The sequence below is a fragment of the Gobio gobio genome (genome assembly GCF_949357685.1).
Source record: "Gobio gobio genome assembly, chromosome: 2".
Classification (NCBI taxonomy): Eukaryota; Metazoa; Chordata; class Actinopteri; order Cypriniformes; family Gobionidae; genus Gobio; species Gobio gobio.
Genome location: NC_137098.1, coordinates 50211685 through 50234860, shown reverse-complemented (window position 1 = coordinate 50234860; position 23176 = coordinate 50211685). Strand labels below are relative to the sequence as shown.

At 36.7% G+C, this 23176-nt stretch overlaps 1 protein-coding gene across 1 annotated transcript in view; it reads right to left on the bottom strand.

The window, feature by feature from the left end:
- pde3b (phosphodiesterase 3B) overlaps nt 1-22727 on the bottom strand; it is a 54716-nt gene extending 31989 nt beyond the window's left edge. The window contains exon 1 of the mRNA XM_079844079.1: nt 19823-22727. Coding sequence (XP_079700205.1) covers nt 19823-20716 — 894 coding nt within the window. The 5' untranslated portion in view covers nt 20717-22727. The remainder of the gene's footprint in view (nt 1-19822) is intronic.
- Between the last annotated feature and the right edge of the window lie 449 nt (nt 22728-23176).

Sequence of the window (23176 nt, the reverse complement as noted above, 5' to 3'; positions counted from 1 at the left end):
CTTCAAAATAAAGCACAGCCAGGTTCCTCCTGGATCTTGATTGGCACATGTATAGAAAAAAAACACACAAAATGATATAAATATCAATAGAGTTCCATTTATGCACGTTTTTCATTTAAGCCTATTACATTTTTACTAAATCATGAATTTAACAGCAGTTATGATTACCAAACAGCAAAGTAAACGTAAAGATCACACATTTTTAAAAAAGTAGTAGACTAAATCCTAAACGTTCAAGGGTCTAGAGGTGTGTGTCTCATGTTATCTAGTGTGAGCATTATTTTTCATGTCACTGTGGTGACTCGGTGTTCAAATATCAGATATAAACCCCACGAACCCAAACAGAGAAAGCTCACGCACAAACCACCATCAGAGCTCGGTAGAACACACTGTCTCTTCAGAGAAAGCACAAAGCCTACAGGACTGAAACTAGTTTGGTTTAGTCATAAAAATAAATAATACAAATAAAATAAAAAAGGGAGGAACAACAAGAGGAGGAAAACCTTCAAAATGTGATATATGTTTTAAAAGAAAATTAAAAAAAAAAAAAAAAAAAAAAAAATCGAAGGAAAAATTGCATCAGGTACCTTCGTTAGTTTCCCAATGGCGGTTAAACAAGGTGGATGAGTTGATAAAGGGAAAAATACTTTGGTTGGCCAAAGTCACATCTTTGGAATGTGGTTGCCAGAGGACATTTCTTAGGAAAGATCTCTTCAGGATTACTAATTGACTAGGTTGACTCTCCGGGCAAGATTAGCAGTGTTCCAGCTTCTAAATGTTTCCAGAAACTAATCAAAAGCAAATAACTGACAGAGAGAAAGAAAAAAACATGGATTCTAAATGAAAGTAATTAGTGATTACTTCAGGAAAATCAGGATAAAATTGATGCATTTAAACTATTAACTGTTCCTGTAAAACCCAACAAGGTACGATAACTCATTTGAATTGAGGAAACGGATTGCCTCAATTCATTTAAGTTTTGAAACGAATAGTTGGGAGTTCTGAAAACGTATTTTAGGTGAGTTCACTAAAAAAATATTTCCCAAAAAAAAATTTTTACTCCACATAATTGTTTTATGTTGCTGAAACTTAACTGTATTGATTACAACAACTAAATTCAAAAACTCTTTAACAAACTCTACTCTCATATGAGAGACAGTAGAGCCTTTATAAACCCCCTGGAGCCGTATGGATTACTTTTATGATGGATGCGCTTTTTTGGGCTTCAAAAAATGGTTCCATTCACTCCCATTTAAAAGCTTGGAAGAGCCAGGATATTTTTTAATACAAATCAGATTGTGTTTGGCTGCTAATCTCACCTACTCTCCATGCTAGCTAGCTAGCTACATAGCAGGCTATAGCACTCACAGGCCTGGTTTCACAGACAGGTCTTAGATTAAGCAAGGATAAGGTATTAGTTCAATTAGGACATTTTGGGAGCTTTTATACACGTGCCTTAGAAAAAAACATTACTGGTGTGAATCTTGAGACAAAACAATAGCAGTGACATTTTAAGACATGTCAGTGCAAGTTGCTTTCAGTTAAAACGGCTCTTGCAAGCTTTAGTGAATGGTAGCATAGATTCAGATAGATCTATACGGCTCCAGTGTGTTAATAAAGACCATCTGAAGCGAAGTGATGCGTTTTTGTAAGAAAAACATCCATATTTATAACTTTATGAACTGTAATCCCTGGCTTCCGGTAACGGCCGTAAACGAGTCTAGTTCTGGCGGAAGAGTGACCTCTGACCCGACGCATGACATATTGACGAACTTGGAAAAGCAGAAGATAGAGTAAAACAATTCACCGGTCACGAATTAGAAGACTGAAACAAGATTTTTTAAAGAGAAATATCAGAGGAGGAGCTTGAGTTTGTTGCCAAGCCCTATTTGTTTGAATCGCGAGAGGCATCTACTCTCACCTGAGATTACTTAACTCCTACATCCTACGTCATGGAACTCAGAACTCGACTCTCTTGTTCCATTCACTCCTATTATATAGCCTGGAAGAGCCAGGATATTTTTTAATATAACGCTGATTGTGTCTGGCTAGAAGAAAGTCATATACACCTAGGATGGCTTAAGGGGGAGCAAATTATGGGATAATTTCCTTTTTTTGGTGAACTAACACTGTATTTCTAATTGTTAGGATTTAAAAGATACAAATATATATATATATATATATATATATATATATATATATTTTTTTTTTATTATTATTATTACTGCTATACTGTAAATATTGCAAAGGGCTGTTTTTGCTCACATAAAACCAAATGGAATTGAGTTTTCCTTAAGCAAACATTTGATGATGTCGTCTCATTATTGAAGGACAGTAAATAATTTTTTTATTTGCCCATGGAAAAACAAATTAACCATTATCATGTCTCAGTGTAGCTACTTCGACATGTGGTGTCAATTTGCACTAACCAAACAGCATCTTGAAAAGAGCAAGGCATGTGAGGAATGCAAAAAGAATATTTTCCACTTGATCCCAGTGTTATCATGATACATCCACTCCAATCACTTTTTAGGAAAAGAAAAACTACGCACGGCCAACTTATGAGTTATAGGCGACGAGAACATCCCCAAAAATAATAACTGGGACTGGAGCGGCTCCTGCTGAAACGAAGTGACTAAATCATGTTCCTCAGTCCTCGTCCGAAAGTCAGAGCGATCATAATTCAAAAATCTGCCACATTCAGGCCTCTAACGTTCCGAAACAACCACTGAAAGATCTTTTGATCCTTCTATCCTATTCTAGATCAGATTAGCGTGTAATCTAATCACAATCATCACTTTAAACATAAACATATGAGATCTTGTTGCGCTACACTCTATGGAAAAAAAAGGTTCAATGAGGTTCAATATAGAACATTTGGGTTCTTGACTCAATTTTAAGGGAACTTTTTTCTACTGATAAAGTATGTTTATTAGCTGTTTAATTCATAAAATTTTACTTTTTTAATATAAGATTAAAAACTCAATCAAACAAAATGAATTCTTTAAAACTAAATCCATACACTGTAAAAAAAATTCAGGTCTCCAATTGAAAAATTTCTAGTGACCATCTAAGTTTTTCAGTTGGCCAAATTGAATTTCTGTGAATTAAATTGCATCACAGAAATTAAATTTGGCCAACTGAAAAATGTCGATGTGATCAGTCACTAGAAAATTTTCAATTGGAGACCTGAATTTATTTTACAGTGCAAGATGATCCCAGGATGGGAAACCCTAAAAGGTTCTGACAGACCCTGACCCTGCTAAACATTTTCATTCCCTTGAAATGCCTTTATGAAATTCAAACATCATATTGATCATATAAAAGTGTCTTAATTACACTGTCTTAATGATTCATAAAGGTTCCTCTGCCTACGTGCGGCGAGGGTGTAACTGAGTAACGTCAATCTAGCATCCGTGGCGCCCCTGAGCAGGTTTTACCTCAGCGGCCTGTCATCGAGGATACAGGTGCCCATCAGAGCACTGAGCTCCTTTTGTCCTGTGTGCCATGATGCCGAGAGCGAACATGATACAGGCCACGACAGGGATCGTGATAGGGCTTCTGGTCATACATCCCTTCCTATGTGTACGCAGGACCGTGTATGCGGTCATCAGGTTTCTGGGGGGTTGGGGATCAGATCTGTCTGTCAGACACCGGGCCGTGCCAGGGAGCTTTAGCTCTGCCCCTGTGGCCGATAAGGCAAGCGCCTGTCGTGTGCAGCTGAGAAAGGCTTTGCCGTGCTCCTGTATCATCCCTGTTGCACAGCACTCTGGGAGCCCTGCAGCTGCTGCAGTCATTCTCCGGGCACGAGCGAAGATGAGCATCACGCTCCATTTCCCAAGAGGCCGTTCTCTTTTAAAATGCACTTCAAAGAATGGGATAAAAAGTTTAAAAAGAAAATAGCCTGCAAAAAAACCATATCATCCTAGTGAATGTACTCTGACTCTTTTCTGTGTGTATTTTTTAAGTCTCTTATGCTCACAATGCAGCATTTATCTAATCATAACCACAGTAAAAACAGCAATATTGCTAAATATTATTAGATTTTAAAACAACAGTTTTCTATTTGAATATATTTAGAAGCCATTACTCCAATCTTCAGTGTCACAAGATCTTTCAGAAATCATTCTAATGTGCTGATTTGGTGCTCAGAAAACATTTCTTATTATTATCAGCATCTATTCGCAATAGGCAAAATCTTTAGGGTCACTTTTGTCAATGTAATGCATCCTTCCTGAATATCATTTCTTTAAGAATAAATCTCACTGACCCCAAACATTTATAACAAACAGTAGTGTTTTTAATAATAATGTAAATATGTGGTATATATTTTTGAATATGCATTTTTTGCTCTCTCTTCGAGCACTGTTATATTTCTCTCTGACGTCTTTTGAGGAAAAAGTACAATCAACAATCAAAGCTCACTTGCCTGTTTCTTAGAGGCCTCTATTCATTAACCTGGTGGGGAACTGTGTGTGCGTCATACGTGGCAGTTTGGGTGGGCCACGATTCTGATTTAATCTAGCGCAGTGCCACCACCACCACCGGAGTGTGTGTCTGCGCGAGCGCTCACTAAAGTAACGAGTCTTCTGTGCTAATGGCCACGTGATTCCCACAGACGCCTATCACACTCTTCATTAAGCCACATGCTTGAGTGGCCTTCTTATCTCTCATGACAGCTCACGTCATTCATAACACACACATGAGCAAGTACACAAAGCCCACAAGAGACACACACACCTCAGGGTTTAACAGACAGTACTTTTATGCCTCATTACTTACATTTGCGATGTTTTTCTACAGCCGTCTAGAACTTAGAGGACATTTCTGCCATGTACCAAAAATAATGTCAATGTGTAACTATGTAGACATACCTGAAAGAAACGTATTAAATGTCAAGTAGTTAAAGTCATTTTAAGCAAAGAGACATTACAATGATATTTTTAATAATAATAGTAATAATAATAAATAATAATCCTAGTTATATAGTTTCATAAATTTCTTTTTTTATAGGAAAAAAAACGGTTTTACTCAAAAATTTTAACCATACTGAAAGACAACAAAAAAAAATCAGGATCAAAGCACAACTGCTAAAAATAATAATAAAAAAGGGTAGTAAAATGTCTTTTTTAAACCTGGTAAAACTTTATAAACATCTGCCCTTAACCATTTCATCTGTTTAAAAGTAGGACTTCCTGACCAGCATAAACAAAGTCAAGAGAATTCAGGACGAGCTTCACGCGAGAGGGGGTGAGACGCCGCCGCTGAATTCAGGGCTTTTCTTTTGACACTAATGATTGACTTTTCCCTCCTGTGAAATGCGACTGACGTCATCATAGCTAAAGCTCAAAACAGGGGATGGGGGAAGGGGGGGGTCGTTGGAAGGGTTACATTTTATTAGCATTACATTTTCACAGTGAAAACTTTTAATAGAAAAGGAAATGTTTGGAATATTTCGGCCAGTTCTTCCAGGAGTTCAGCTTTCTGCAGTTTAGTGAGTAACAGCGTTTCATAGTTTTGCCCTCTTTCAGTGGGGTTCGCTCTCAGCAGCTAAACACACAGACCTTCCTCTGTAGCCACCACTGACGTCAGCAGTCACCTAGCAACAGTCTTTTGATGTAAAAGCAGCAGTGCTGACACTGTTTTCAAATAAGACAGAGAGAGAGAGAGAGAGAGAGAGAGAGAGAGAGAGAGAGAGAGAGAGAGAGAGAGAGAGAGAGAGAGAGAGAGAGAGAGAGAGAGAGAGAGAGAGAGAGAGAGAGAGAGAGAGAGAGAGAGAGAGAGAGAGAGAGACAGAGAGAGAGAGAGACAGAGAGAGAGAGAGAGAGAGAGAGAGAGAGAGAGATTGAGAGAGAGTCAAAGAAAGCAAGAAAAAGACAAAAAAGAAGGAAAAAGGAGAACTTGTGTTTCAATGTCATAATGCATTACCACAGTAATTTAAGGCTTCCCCGAACACACACATGTATGGAAAATGTTTTTTAAATAATAAAATATTCCATAAACTCTCAAATCGGGCCAATTTGATTTAACTAATACTTTTTCCATACCTATACAGAATAATATACACACTGGGGGAATTAAAATAAAATGATGCTTCCCACACACACACACACACACACACACACACACATACACACACATATTAAAAAATTATAAAAATAAAAAGTCAAATAAAATAAAGTAAATAAGAAATACTTGAGTTTCCAAAAAAAAAAGATAAATAAAGCTTTAAAAAAAATCTGGTCATTTTGATCTTGCTAAAATATTCAAAGAATTCATTACAGTATTAAATAAATATTTATTAAATATTAAATATTTATTTAATACAAAATTAAATAAGTATGTGAAATTTCAATTGTAAAGTGTAACAACTCTAATAATAAATTTCATTCTCGTGTCATTAAACAGCAAAAGCAATCACGATCTTTCACACAGGCTTCCCGAGCTAAGTAGAACATCCATGAACCCTACATATACGACCCACAATTCCCTCCTCCCGTCAGACCTGACCATGTGTTCGACCCCCGCAGCCGGCCAAATGAACAAACAGCTTTTTCAAATGCAGGACACACATACAAGGATCAACAACCTCCTTGTGGACTTAAGAGCTACTAGGCCACCTTAAATGTTTGAGTGTCTGGGAACCTTATGGTGCAATAAACCTTTCCCGATAAGCCATGCAGAAAATCCCTGGGCCTACTTAAAACCAATGAGATGTGCCGATTGTGTGGCTAATACAAAGAGGGGAGGTGTGCCAGACGTCCCCTGTTTTGACCCATGGGTCTCCTGGTCCACTTTCAACCCTGTCCACTAAGGGAAGGTGTGAACCTGTCACTTCAACACATCCAGGAAAAGCCACTTATCTCTCAACTGTTTCCATTAATATCCTCAAAACATGTAGACAAAAAGCACAGCATGGATATGGCGAGACACACACACACAGTTGTGGAGAGAGAGAGAGAAAGAGAGAGAGGCCAGATAAGAAGCTCGGGAAATGAGGAACAGCCAGAGTACAATTTGACAAGAGTTTGGCTTGGACAGCTTGTCCTCAAATATCCCTCCCATGCTAAATTAATAATATTTATCAATGCTAATCATGTCAATCACATGCAATGTATTAAAGGAACCACTGCTGCACTTGTGAGAGAAAATACAGCATCTGAAGCTGAATGACACACCAAGACAAATAAAAAAATGTATTCACACATGTGGACGAGGCAGTAACAAGAGAAAAAAATTGTAGTAACAAATAATGTATTTTTAAAACGTTAACATTGTAACAGCGGCACTTCAGCGCTTTAAGCAACCGCTGCTCAGCTCGGCTCAGCCAGCATGAAAAACTAAAGAGCTGCAAGCTAATTGCTGGCGATCATGACGCAAACGGTTTCCAAGGTAACCGAGTTTTGGAGTAGCCGCTCCAGCATTTCCTCATCTGTTTGCACTCACACCAGCAGGCTGACAATGCACTCGCTGCATCCTGTTTCAGTCTGCAGACAGAAATGGTGCTGATCTCTGTTAACCCCTTCCTCCTTAACCTGGAGAACTCCTGCACGCTACAGTAATTGTTACTCGCGCTACAGGTGCTGTTCGGACCTTGTGAGGTGGAAATCTGGGGGATAAAAGGCAGTAACACAGAGGAACGGCTGGTTTTATGTTACGCTTCTTTGTGTCTAGCTTAAAATGCAACAGACAACTTACGAACTGAGAGAGATGCAAAGAATGCAACTGAAAGCGTCAACCGTTGAAATATTCCAGCTTGGCACGGTTCCTGGCACAACAGAACACATTTATCTACTGCTCCCCTAAATAAAGAGCACATTTCACATTAAAACCAGCCCAACACATTATTAGATAATCAAACACGATTACATCGTGAATGCACTGTAAATCTAGCTGACTAATTAAATTGTCATTTTTAACAATATTAGTTTATCATTATTATAACAACAAAAAAAACCATCACGGGGGTTCCTTATAAAAATAAACTAATCATTGTCAATCTCATAAAATAATAATAATTCGATTTGTATTATTAAATAAGAGTGACGTCCAGTAAAGAGTCCAGTACAAAGATCTTTCCTCACTGTCGGCTAGCCGCTGCTACTCATTTTAAATGTGCAACTTTGGCTGGGGAGAGGATTTGTTAACCAGTGTTAACAGATACAACACACACAACCACCAATTTATACAGCAGCCTAAATATATAACTTAATCCCAAAATGTGTGAATAGTTTTAAATTTCCACATTTCAAGATTCTCCCCCTCTTTCCAACACACACACACACACACACCACCTCATTCAGAGAATGAGACTAAAAAAACTCTCTTGCACTCCAATAATGGAAATAGATCACAGTGCTTTACCTCGCACATAATAGGGCAGAGCCTCCCCATTTTCTTTTCACTTGTTTTAAAAGGCATTCTCAGAGATTCACACCCTATGCTGTTTCACGTCATCTTTTTCATGTATGAATATGAACTACATTTTTGAAACGTACTGCTATTGTTTTTCAAGCTGTCATTTTCATCTAAAGAAATAAAATATTAATACTGAAACTATCACACCTCTATGAGAAAACACACACACACACACACACACCAGTATATCATGTCTCCGAGCTTTCGGTATGGACAGAGTGTTCTCTACTCTGATCATGCCGTTGAGGAGGCAGTCAGTAAATTGTACATGGCAATAAGTAAAACTTGGCCTTTTTTTCTCTAGACATACTCTCATACGTCACCACTTAGTGACGTCAATGTTATATCATTCCACATGGCATTAGTGCAGGAGAACGTGACAGCTGAGAGGAGCTCCACTCCACTGTTCCACCGTCTCACACACACATGCACCTTTTCTCTCTCGCTCTCTCTCTCACACACACACTCCCTTTGCCTTATATTTAAGGATTGCTTAAAGGCATTACTTGCTACTATATGACTACAAATACAACTGTGTAAATGGCTGGAAATGCATTTTAATTAATAAGGGATTGCACTATAATTGCAAATTAAACCATTTGTAAATTGCACACACAGATTTGAAACAAAACTCTGAGAAAAAAAAAAAAAAATACAATTCAATAATTCACAAAAAAAACCAGTACTGCTGACTGTAATAACTCCATGCTGTGCTTACTGTGCGACAGCCTTTGTCTTGTACTATTTTTAGTCCTCTGTATTATTACAGTAAATCATAGCAACAGCTGATGTTTCAAAAGTCTCAATGAGACAAAGACTGTGGCACAACAACATTGTTGCACACACCATGGCAGAGGGCCATGTAATACCACACAGGGTTTATTCCTTAAATATATACAAACACACACACACTTCATGTTGATGAGTGACTGCAAATGCTTCAGCTTAATCCAAAATAAAATGTAGAGACTGAATCACAGCCTGAAGAACCCCAGCTCTGTATTAATTCACAGATAAACACACAATCACCACGTTCAACAGAAGAATTTCAATAAACTTAACTAATGGGGGAAACGTCAACTTTGACAAAGAAAGGTAGAATAAGATTTGTGAAGAACGAGGCCTTTACACCTAATGAAAATATGCACTTATGCGATTGCTCTTATTTTTGAGTAGCTTACATAAACCAATGTTCGGGTGATGATGTTTTACTGTGAAACTCTGCACGCACTTTCAACTCACTAACACCTCGGTGGTGACAAAATGCAAATCCCTCTCATCAAATCCAATGAATTATGAATTGTCAGTCTAGTTGTTTTTTCATAAATACATAATATGGAGCACTTTCCAAATGTGCCGCATGCATTGCAGGGGATTCCCGGCCCAGGACATCACCCACATTCAGGCATCTCATTCGCAAATGTGATCTATTCATTTTCAACTAAGGGAAATTATTGTGAGCACACATGGCCTCTCTCTGGCATTTACATTCACACACACACACACACACACACACACACAAAATCACAGGCCATATCAATTCTTACACAGTGCTCAATTTACAATAATCTTTGTTATAAACCACTTTGTAACACACATACACACACACACACACACACACACAGGGAGAGACAGTCAAAAGTTAATAATTACGTATTTATATAATAATTAATAAATAAGTATTTTCTGCTTACTACGGGTAATTTTATTTTTATCAAAAATACCATAAAAGTATTATGAAATATTACATTTTAAAATAACTGTTTTGTATTTCAGTATATTTTAGTATGAATTTTCAGCATCTTCAGTGTCACACGATCCTTCAGAAATCCTAATATGCTGATTTGGTGCTCAGTTATTATCTATTATTATTGGTGCTCAATTGTTAATAATGGTTCTTATTATTATCAATGTCGAAAATATTGCTTTCAGTTTTTGTGGTAAAAATGTGGCAAATTTCGTATGGATTCTTTGATGACTAGAGAGTTAACAGCATTTATTTGAAATAGTTTTTTATAAATGATTTCACTGTCAGTTTAATCCATCCTTCGATCCTTGTTCTTGCTGCTCAATAAATATTTCTTATTATCAGTGTTAAAGACAGTTGTGCTGCTTCATTTTTTAATTATTATTATTATTTTGCAATAAAGTAATATATTCTATAAGAAAACAATGCAATGTTTTGTCAGTATTCATAATTGTTTTTATACAATTTGAATATAAAATATTCACATTGAAATTCCCTTTAATTTTCAATTCTGATAGACACAACAGCATGACCAAGAACAGCGGTTTGTTCGCCATAATGGAAACACTGTCACAATCAGCAGTAAGCAGTTAAACTAATTGTATTTCATCAAATAAACATTGGTCAGTTTTTTGTGGAGTATGAAAGATAGGGGCCCTTATAACAGCATTTTAACCTTTTTGTGACTTCAGCATTACTTATGTGCGTCTAAACCTTCTGGGGGCTCATTTATTGTTGATGTGTTGAAAAAGATTATCCGAAACCTTGCCTAAACACAATATATTAAACCTCACAGAAGCTGGCAAAACTGAAAATAGCTATGAGCCAAGTTGCTCTATGCTCATTCTCTTCGCTTTCGTGAGGTCACGAACATCACGAAATACCTCAAACTCTCTATAAACCCATATGGCAAAACACCCCAGGGACAAATAACAACCGCCAACTTCACAGCTTCCAAATCAACACGAGCCACTAATAGCAAATGACCAAACTGCATTCCAGTCTCAAGCTATCTGAATCACTCTGATAGCAACAAAACAAACAAAATACATTTTAAACATATCATCATCCTTTATCCTGTTTATTTAAGATGAAATACTAACATGAATATGAAATTAACATATTACTAATGTTTTGTAATGATACGGACAATAATATATGTCAACAACCTCCATCAAAGACTGCATATAACAATGCTGGTCTGATTTAATACTCTTTATCTGCAGTATCCGTTTTCAAAAGGTAAGCACTGTTCATCAGTTTACATATAATTTTGCAAAGGCGTTCATATAACAATAACATTTCATATCTGAATAATTTAACACAGTCTGAGTCATGGTCAAGCAGTTTAGATGGGTACTGTGTCAATCACTAAAAAAGATATACAATGATAATAATAATAATAATAATAATAATAATAATAATAATAATAATAATAATAATAACGTGCCAACAAACTAACTAAGCAAGTAAGTAAGTAAATAAATAAAAATTGCACTTGCACAATGGTTCAAACAAATTCAACTAAAAAGCACTCTTGCTCAGCTGGTTAAGACAGGAACTAGCAAGAACATTCACATTAGGCAGCACATTTACTACACTTTGTTGTTGACGGTTTCCTCTACGTGAGAAATAATGTACAGCCAGTCATTATCCTTCATTATCGCAAAATAAACCCTGCTAGGGTGTTCAGGACCCCAAAGCAGAGGGGTCTCGTATCACCCTGAAGGGGTTTGTTTTGTGATAATAACTGTGTAGTTGTACATTATCCCACTTATTATGATGACCACTTACCAAATAAATAAAAATTATCGCTTGAAATAATGATTAAACATTTATATCATCTAACTTGTAAATTATCTTCCATTAAAAAAACAGCCTAGCTAGAAGACTAACGCTGTGACAATATCCATTCTCCACACTTGCAAAACCTTGCGACAACATTATATTTGATTGGCTGAATATTTCCTTATTGTCTTTTTTGGGACTATGTACTTTTGTCAGAGGAGATTTATCAAATCTGAATGCATTAAAAATATAACAGTCAGAAGTTGCAGTAATGGCTTTGAGACACAACATAGCACTTAAGTTGACATAAGTCCGCAAATTGAAGAAACATGAAAGCATGTTACCTTAGGCAACAGTGAAATGTCCAGTTTAGCTGCTCTGTGTCACAACTGACCAATAAGAATCAAATATTCCCAAGGCAACCAGAACTACAAGTTTGTTAGGACGAAAGGCCCATTCAAACAAAGAACAATAACTATAACTATATTAGCATCCATATCATTATATTTATTCTGAGCATGCGCTGAGTTTTGACATCTGGCGCTTTAAACGCTCAAGCTCTTTTAAGCAAGATGGATTCTGATTGGCTGTCATCGTTTTATTGTTCATCAGCTGTAAAAAAAAAAATTCTGAAAGTGATTACAGTGATATCGTTCCTCTGTGCCATTATCATTACAGTTGTGGTGTGGACTCTGCTATTCTTTTATATTTAAACTGATTTTTAAAACTATATCATTATCATTATAGTTATCGTGCTTGGTGTAAACTAGCCTGGATGCCAGCCGAACTTAGCCCCGCCCACAACATTTGAGGTCGGGAAGTTCGGTCTGGACTTGATCCGTTGTGGAGCAACTATGCTCGAACCAATCAAATTGTCAGGACGGGCTTTAAACAATGATGGACAGATGATGAACAGTAAAATAATCATTCACGTCACCAAAGAGAGCTTTAGTTCTAATCCTAAACTGAGAACTTGTTCATATATGCATTCACCTTTACTATTTCTCTCAAAAATGATCGTGTTGGCAAGTACTCCGTGTATCCTTAAATTCTTTTTACAACACTGGCAAAGATCGCTTGCACACATTTTCTTCTTCTACTTCTTCCAGCATGCATGCAGTTGCGTTCTGTTGACAACTATGCGTCGCTCATCCTCACTCACTTACTCCGTTGCTCTGATTGGTTGTAGGTCTATCCAATTGAGTGCAGAGGCATTTTCTTTCCTGGTTCGGTTGAAACGCCACATAATCACAGCCCAAGGGAGCAGTATCAGACTCACATTCTGACTGGAATCTGACTATGACGACGTCAGGCTAGGTGTAAACGGGCCTTAACAATAAATGTTGTTCTTAAAAATGAACTACAACATCCAGTTAGTCCACTAGCCTAGCCCTCATTTGTCTAATAAACAAAGGTACCTAAACAAAAGTAAGAAAAGACTGACTGAGCACACCAGTGATGCCTTTCATGATGGTGTTAGCGTGATGTTGATCTATGTACGCACATACCAATAAAGTCCTGTTTCAAGGCTGCAAGCACTATGGGTGTTATGCTGACTCAACTGGCTGGTCATGTTTGGTTTCTCTGTGCAAAATTTTATTTAATTGCTCAGCTATTCTTTCATCATGCCTTTCAACATATAACTAAAGAGAGGTTTACACTGTACGATTTTGGCCATCTGAGACACATTTTGTTAATCCTAAAAGATTCTTTGGATCTTAGACCAAAATCTGAAGTCTTCTGTTCACCGACAGCAAATAAATGACCATTGCGATTAAACGAAATTCTGCCATTGTCAGAAGATTTGACGCACAGTCCCGTAATGCGACTTATCCTACGACAACAATCAAGTCAAAAACCAATAGGAGCGCCAAACCTGATGACGCAATTAGTGAGACAACAACAAACCACCACTTGCTCCACACACATTGTCTTTGTTTCTTTTCAAGAGAAGCCATGATCAAAATTAACGCGAGAGATTGTTTTTGTTTGCTAGCCACCATTTCTATCCCGCATGTAAATGCAGCTCACCGTCACTGAACGTGTCACGGATTGATGATGTAAAACTCCGGACAAGTCTTCTTGTGTGCGTCCGTTTTTAACGCATCTTGACCTCCGTACAGTCTGACATTAAATGACAACCGAAATCCCACAATGTGAGAAAAAGTTCTGTTTCTTTTATTGAATTCTTCAATGCATCCACTGTTTACTCTTAATGATAAACCAATTTGAACAATCGCATTCAATGAATAATATATCTTAAAACTCATATGAATAATATAGCTTAAAAGCGCATTGCACTTTTTGCAGCTTCTTATTGGTATTCATATTTTAGTATTCAGTTAAGCATTCAGTCGGTGATGGGCAGAAACCTTCCAAATCCATATTTAATTTTATTTTTTTTCATAAATCATTACTATTGGTCACCCTTTACATCTTTCTGTGGGTTTTGCAAAGATTTAACAAATTAAATGTATTAAAAAGAGCTTGTGACTAAACCTCTTAACTACAATGGGTCTTCAAACTGTCTGTAAAACCGTAACTCCACCCTGCCTCTATCTGAATGTAGTACCACCATACATTTTGGACCATATCTGCTTGTATTGTTACAACCCTGTCTTCTATTGTGTTCTGATGGTGTGATTGGCTGCAGACAATCATGCCTACTTGATTAATTTATGGGCGGAGAGTATAAAAGCTGTATTCACCTGCTCATCAGTACTTTCTCTGGGGGAACAGAGAAATTATTTTTCCCTTTATTGTTTAAATCCCTAGACTGTGTTATATTTCTGTAATGGATCACTATTTGTGTTTAATAAATAATCTTGCAAGTCAAACTATTTGTTTGCATGTGTGATCCTCTTTATGTGATGGTCAAGAACGAGCTGGCCGTGACAGTGTGCAATGCAAGGGTAAATAAAGAACTGGTTGTTTGAATAAATACAGCACTTTCCTTAGTCAAGAAACACTATCTATATACCTATATACATATATATATATATATCTATATACATATATACATATACATATATATATATTAGGGCTGTCAAAAGATTAATCTTGATTAATCGCATCCAAAATAAAAGTTTGTGTTTACATAATATATGTGTGTGTACTCTGTTAATTATTATTTATATATAAATACACACACATTCATGTATATATTTAAGAAATATTTCCATGCATATACTGTGTATACATTTATATAATCTATAATATATATAAATATAAATGTTTTATATATAAAAATAATATTTTTTTCTTAAATATATACATGCTTGTGTGTGTATTTATATATAAATAATAATTAACAGAGTACACACACATATATTATGTAAAAACAAACTTTTATTTTGGATGCGATTAATCGCGATAAATCTTTTGACAGCCCTAACGGACTGTAGCTATCGGCAATGACTCGACAATATATATAAGGTGTAATGGCTAATATTTTTGAGGAGTGGAGAAGAGTGTCTTAGATTTACATTTGTTGTCGAGTCATTGCCGATAGCTACAGTCCGTAAGTTTTGCCACTGTGTCGCACCGCCATCTCTGCTTGAAACCTGCAATTGCAGTTATTTGCGGAGTTATCATCTGTACGCGAGTTGTGCGTCGGCGCAGCTCCTCAGTACGGATGAATCTAATGTTTTGAGGAGTATGTGCGGCTTTGCGGTCAGACACAGCACCAGTACTTTAGAATCACAGATTCTACATCTTGGAGTTTAACCTAAATAAGAATCTTCACCGGAAAGTGTCATCTAAACAAGTTAGTAACATGCCACTTTTGGGAACAAAACCTTACAGTAAATTGCGCTACCAACGGTGATAAATCTAACGATCGCTCATATAACATCAAACTGTGCAAATTATTATTAATGTTAAACTTTGTTCTCAAATTGTTAATGTTAACGCATTAGCATTGCGTGACTACGTGTATTCAGTGTTTATTAGCGTTAACTGTAGATTTCAATTTCCGTACAGTCTAATCTTTTGCTTTTGACTACGGGTGAATATCCAGTTGTCACTGATGATTGTCGTTTGGACCTTTCTGGATGACAATCCGCCATCAAAATGATAAGTTGAATTACTCCAGCTGCTGTGAGAAAAGGCTATAAATGATCCGCTGGAAAACATGCGGTATACATGCTCCTCACATGCGTTACTACTACTAGCCGGGCTCTTTCTTTATGTATACAGACATGACGTAATGACGCAAAGACATGCTTGAATTTCCTGTGGAAATCCACCTTGTGAATGAGGCTAATGTAAGGAGATAGTTTCGAAAACGGGCTTGTTGTGTACTTGCTCAAAAATTTATTTGGGATCATTTTTAAAAGTTACAGACTGCAGCCATGTCCAAAACACGTATGTCCGAAATCCTCAAAAATGTTAAATAAGCTTGATTTTGGTAAAATGTTAATAGTATAATGACACATGCAAGTGTAAGACTATATATAAAGCCACAATATCAACTATGACAACGCTGAGTTTAATTATTTAAAATATATAGTGTTTTTTCCATTTCCTGAGTAGCGTAGCGTTTTTGGAGATACAAGGTTTTCACCCGTCAGCGACGACATGCTTCTTAAAGATTCAGGACATTAATTAACCAGCACTTCAAGAGTTATTTTGGCCTTAAATTGTTTTTTTTAAAAACACAGACAAAAACAGATCCTTTCTAATCAGTGACTCCAATAAAACAACCACAACTTCACCTGATCTGCAAACAACACTGATATGCTTCCTAATTTATTTTGGAAACAGTCACATTTTCCACAGATGATTTCGCCTTGTAAAAAGTGCACACACACACACACACACACACACACACACACACACAATCATGCATGTTGTTGTACTAGTATGGTCATAACTTAAGGGGCTTAATTCAATTTTAACTATAAAATGTATGATAATGTACAGAATAAACCAGATTTAACCTAACTGCATTCAGCTAAATTTGAATTATAATGTTAGCTTTGTCAGAACGTGCAACACAAAAAGGAATGAGGCATAGTTCGCTGCTCGGCCCCCAACATCTCCACAATATAATCAGTGCTCCATGTGCTATGTTAAAAGTGACTGGGCTTTGTTATGATTATCAACTGATTTAAAGATCCAAGCCACATAAACATTTCAAACAGCCTGGCTACCGCATATAGTGGTCCATCTTAAAAGCACCATAATCCTACCATGGGTTCTAAACACAGCTCAGGCTGTGACGAACATTGGGCTGAAAATGCAATGAGTCACAGGTGGCTTGAAGAGAGGACTGGAGCCGTTTCTCACTCTGTGCAAGTGAAAAAGTCATGAAGCCATACGTGAGACAGCACTGACCAGAACAAAAAAACTCATACACACATCACGAGAAAAACCACAATGAAAGGGCCATTAATTTACACTTTTTTCCCACATAGCAATTCATTTAAAAGTAGAACATGAAGTCGCATAAACCGGTTCACTTCAAATATGTATTTTCACAACTGATAATGACTGATAATAACCTCACACTCTCACACTTTTGAGGTCTGTACAAGGAGATATATTTAGTATATTTAGTTTATTTAATATATAAAGAAAAACTATATATATATAAATTACTAGACATTATGTATATTACTAAAAGCTGTATAACAAATATAAAATAAATTATTATTATTATTATTATTATTATTATTATTATTATAAATACTAATAGTAATAAAGTTAAATTATATAATATTAATTAATAAAATGAACTAGTATAGCAATATTAATAAAATGCATTCCTTAAAATCAAGCTGAAGCAGTATTTTGAAAAAGAATTAAAGAAATAAAACGCTGTTCATGATGTCCATCAAGACGGGATCGTGTGCGAGTATGAACAGAGGGAAAGAGCTGAACTATCAAAAACAGTCCGAGAGAATCAGACTGAGAGACTGGTGTCGCATCATGACTCAAACAGAGAAAAACAGAAAAAGTTGCACAAAACACCTATTTAAAATTCACTGTAAAACAACATTTTCAATAATAAATGAGCACACACATAGATGTCAGTGTTCAATGTGCAGCTTCAAAATACACTTCTCCCTTTTGATTAGATGAGGGCTTAAAATGAAGCACAGTAGGCAGTAGGATGTCATTTTTACTTACTAGAAATTGCATTAATAGTGTAAATATAATGGCCTGGTGACACAATATTGTTTGCTGTACTGTGCTTATCCACCTCCACTTCAACAAAAAGTAAATTTTCAATAAATGTGTCATTAGTAATGATGGCACATTGAACTTGAATACTGAATAAGCACAGTTCAAATTAAATACTTAAGGACAAAACAGAGTGGAATTATAGGCAAACTCAGCCCAATCCATTCACTTTCATTCTAGTTTGATATTTGGTTTCCATGTGCCCTTACAGATCCCATGTGAGAGAGAACTGATGCTGCTGCTCAGTAAGAACAGGTGCTTACAGGTCAAAATAAAGTCTGAAACTGGTCATACTGAAACCTCAATTCATGAGCATGACTGGAACAGTGCACTCATTCAAAGCACACTCAAAATCACTTGAAGCACAAAGTGAATAGCTTTATGTGCATTGTGCAAGCAAGTAGAGAAAAGACTTAACTCTTTATAATTAGTGTGGAACAATAATTCCTAATTTACTTGAATTGTGTTTTTTATAATTCACTGAAATAGTGCCTTTGTGTATGTGCAGAAACAAGTCAGGATGACTACATGAAAACCGAGCACAATGTTACAACATAGCCACACACAGGTTTGATGACCTTGAATTTAGTGTTTAAACATGACCCTTTACCCTTCGACTTTTTGGGTAATGTGGGCTTGATGTTTCAAAAATCAAACAGCTGCAAGCACCATATCCTACCTAATGAACTAACAAAGTTTCCATATTTGTAGAACTTACAGATAACAAATCGCATGTGTCTGAAAAAGTTAAATAAACTTTCTGCTGAGTTTCCATTATGTCACACACACATAACATAAGCCAAATACTTTTGTTAAAACTTTTCACTTTGCACTAGAATGCAAAAGAAGAGTCAAACAATGGCAAACTTTTAAAACTCTGTTATACTCTATTTACGGCACAGACACTGGGACAAGAGATGCCCCACTTTTCATGTGTTTGAATCAATGATTAATAGTGTAGTTTTTTTCACTTCGGTATGAACACAACATTCTGACCAGCATTGTAAGAGTGCTGTAAACTGGATAACGTTTTCTGGATTACTTTACTGCGTACTGAAAAGAGGCCATAAGGAAATGTGACTCAAACAGACAGTTTTTGTAACTTGTTTAAAAAAAGGTTAAAAAAAAGATTTTAACAGGGTTAATAATATTTTAAATAAAACAGCCTGTATTGGATTACTGGATCAACAAGACTTAACATAACTAACTAGGCCTAAGAAGAACTTTGATCAATTTGATAACGAACAATGTTAAACTTAAATGTTAAAGCAAAAAAAAAAAAAAAAAATCTCACTCCATCACAGTGAAACAATCAAATCTAAATAAATTTGGGACCGGGCAACAGGTGACTGACACAACATTAAGACCTGGCCCAACAACAGTGTATAGCCTCCAAAACACTAATACCATCACATCCATGATATAAACTGTGTGGATTGTTGTTCAAACTGAACATGTCAGGTTTGTGATTGTGTAGAACAAGAGTTTGATGTATGGATGTGTGATTTTTTTGTGTGGTTAAGGACTGTAATTGTGTGGCCATTTGAATGGTCAGAAGTGTGATGTTTATCATGAGTTTTGAAGGTGTTGTGTGTGTTATAGTAGGCTAGTGTATATCAGCAGTGTGATGGTATATATCAACTGGTTTATCGGGATCAGTGTGTGCTTATGAAAAGCCCCTACCTGTTCTCTCGATATACAGGGCAGGGAAGGTCTTCGGGGCATCTTACAACTGCCATAATAACTGCTGGACGTCTCCCCCAAAGAAACACAGCTGGACCTTCTCCTTGGTCTGATGACGGGAACTTTCTCCTCCGTGTTAGGGATCCTGCCGGCCGTCTCCCTCGGTGGGTAATAATGATCGAAGCAGAGCGCCAGCAGAGAGCCTGAGACCCCCGCCACACACGCCAGCACCGGCCTGAGGGACGGAGACAGGCAGCCGAGGCTGGTGAAGGACAGCAGCCACACCAGGCTGGCGAAGACCAGGATCAGGACGCTGTGTTTGAGTTTGAGACTGGGGATGAGAGTGAGCAGACCCACGCAGCCCAGCACGAACAGCAACCTGCCCATCATTTGCATCTGCTGGTGCTCCTCTCCCCACTGCAACAAGCGCAAGACCATCAAATCCCCCAAGTAGCATGATGCTGGTAAGGACAAAAGCCAACATCTGCTGCTTTCCCTCTTCGTCCGCCTCAGGTAGAGGGTCAGAAAGAAATACGCGCAGCCAATGCTGAATAAAGGACTGATGGACTGTGAGAAATCAAAGAGGAAAGTCCGCAGCTCCGAGACGCCGTGATCACTTTGAAAGCTCCTAGAAATGAAACAGGAGAGCGCCAGAACTGCCAGCGCTCCCACGTAGAGAGCCGAGCCGCGGAATAGTTTGGACTTGAGGATATCCTCATTGCAAAACCTGCAGACGTTGAATAAAAAGCCCCTCGGATGGTCTTGTTTTAGCGGGGTGACGCAGCTCTTCACATAGCCGTTCCTGAAGCTCTCCGCGCTGTTTGCATTGCCAACAACACCATCGTGCTGTCTGATTTTACTGTGCAAAACCTCTCCGTCTTCCCGCACAGCCATGTTGTCCTCCTTCAGTGCTCTTTAAACTTTCATTCCTCCGAGATAAATCCTCCGTGTGTCAACGTTTCACTACATGACGGCAAACGCGCTCCATGGTCACTCAAACGTGCTCAGGCATTTTGGCCAGGAGGAAAAGAGGCTGAAATGTTGTTGTTTTTTAGCAGACTCGAGCTCTATGTCGCCGTCTAGGTGCGACAATTTGTAACAATGACTAGAGCGCGAGACACAGACGCGCGCGCTCTCTGCAGCGCAGCCAAACCGCGCGCGCCTTCAATTTATGTCTGTATATTTCATTTATTGTCAGATTTACTACCGTTATTTAAACAATACTATAGACGGCTAAAGTAGAAAGTTTTCTATCTCAAGACCAAACACAGGAGATGTGAATGCATGCGTGTGGAGTGTGTCCTATAATTTTAAAGATACATTCATTGTGTTTATTGTTTGTTTATGCTTACGATTCTAGAATATTAATAATCTAAGCCAGTATTTAGTAGTGTAAAAAGTATTGAATATTCTGTCATTCACGTTTTCTGCCGTTCATGAGCCAACCGGCCCATATGGTTTCAATGCATAAGCACCACAAGAGGTCACTAACACATGGACATTATGTTACAGCTGAGTTGTCCATTTTTCTTACCAATGGGGGCTCCAGAATCTCAGGCAACCCAGGAACCCCCTAAATGCTGTTTTACACTGCAAAACACACTATTATTATATTATGCTGATTTTGGTTAATTAACTAGGCCTACCTTTACATTCTTACATTTAGGCCTACATGCCCCCTAAAAGCAACAAAACCCAAGATCATAACATCAAATATCAACCAAAGATCACATAACAAATAATGGTAACACTTTACAATAAGGTTTACTTTTTAAATATTAGTTAGCTGCACTAAGGAACTACAATAGGCCTGCTTCTACATAATTTAATAATCGTTAATTTCAACATTTACTCATACATGAGTATTAACATTAGTTAATACATCTGAACTAATATAAATAATGATATTTTTATTAAATAACATTAACAAATATGAATACATGTTCTAATGTATTATATTGTTTTTGTAAAGTTTTGGTCAAATAACGTTTTAAATATATCTTTTTTTCTTCTTGCCAATGGATTAGTCCACAGAGCAGTACGTTCTAACACGAACATTATATATACATTAGGCTTATCCATTTTGGGCATTATTTTTAATACAAACAACTGTAGCAACATTCATTGTACTGAAGATTTTATTTAACTTGCAAGACAGAACTGATCGTATAAGATTATAAGATTAAAATATAGAAATCAGATAGGGGAAACATAAATGGCCCATGATCCTTTTGTCTTTGTTCAGTCAACCTCTTTTCCATCTCAAAAAAAGAAAAACGTAAAAAGGGAAAGTCCCTCTGAGAAGCTGTATTGTGAAAAGAGTCTTTTCCTTAAAGCGTGAGCACAAATAATGGTTTGTTTAATGGTCTTGAAATGACTCAGGTTTGTAAAAAGATCCAGATATAGGAGTTTATGAAAAAGTATATTTATTCCATATTGATGAGCAAGAACAATTCCTGCATTTGCCTGAAAAAAATGGTTTGAAATTGTGGTTCTCGCATTATGGTTCAATTATGATCTCAAAAGATGAAGACTAATGCTGGTTCCATAATGCATTGAAATTGACCTCATTTACTTCACTTCAGTGCTGCAATCCCCATAGCTATCTTAAGAGCTTTTCCATGATTCCAACTGCACAAGTGAAGTGATTGAGTAGACAAGTCAATAAAACCAGCAGTGAATCTCATGTGAGGATCTAATGTATCTTCCAAGAAAGCAGATGAACATGAGGCTATGACATGATATTCACACTCAAATGTATGCACTCATTGGCATAGGCTTCAATGTACTGTGTTGATATGAAGTGATTTTCCGTATTGATTATTCACATATTGTCTTCCCTGTATTTTGAATTATACGCATTGTATTGTGTTGTGGTTTAGGGTTAAAAGAAATGTCTGTAAACTGAGAGAAAAAAACTAGTACCTTTCTGTTTTTTTTTCTTACAGTGTAAAATAATATAAAATTGTAGGCTATATAAAAACTGTTTTATATAATAATCTTATTTAATTTGTTTTATCATTCACTATATCCATTTACTCAAAATATGTTGCATTGTAAATGTAAATATAATAGCCTAACAATATTCCAATATTCTAGTTGTTAAAACATGAGAGAATATTTAAATATACATTTAGATTGAATGGTAAATATAATAGAGAACTAAAAATGCTACGGAAAAATCTCCTTATAGTGTAGGCCTGTCTTTTGTCCAAGAGACTGAATCTGAATAAAATATTTATTTTTACATGTATTTTCATAGCCATTAGTGTTTCATTTCAGTATTGTTTTAGTATCATTGAAGTAGGCCTACTATTAGGCTATAGTTATAATAATAATGTTTTTATTAGGCAA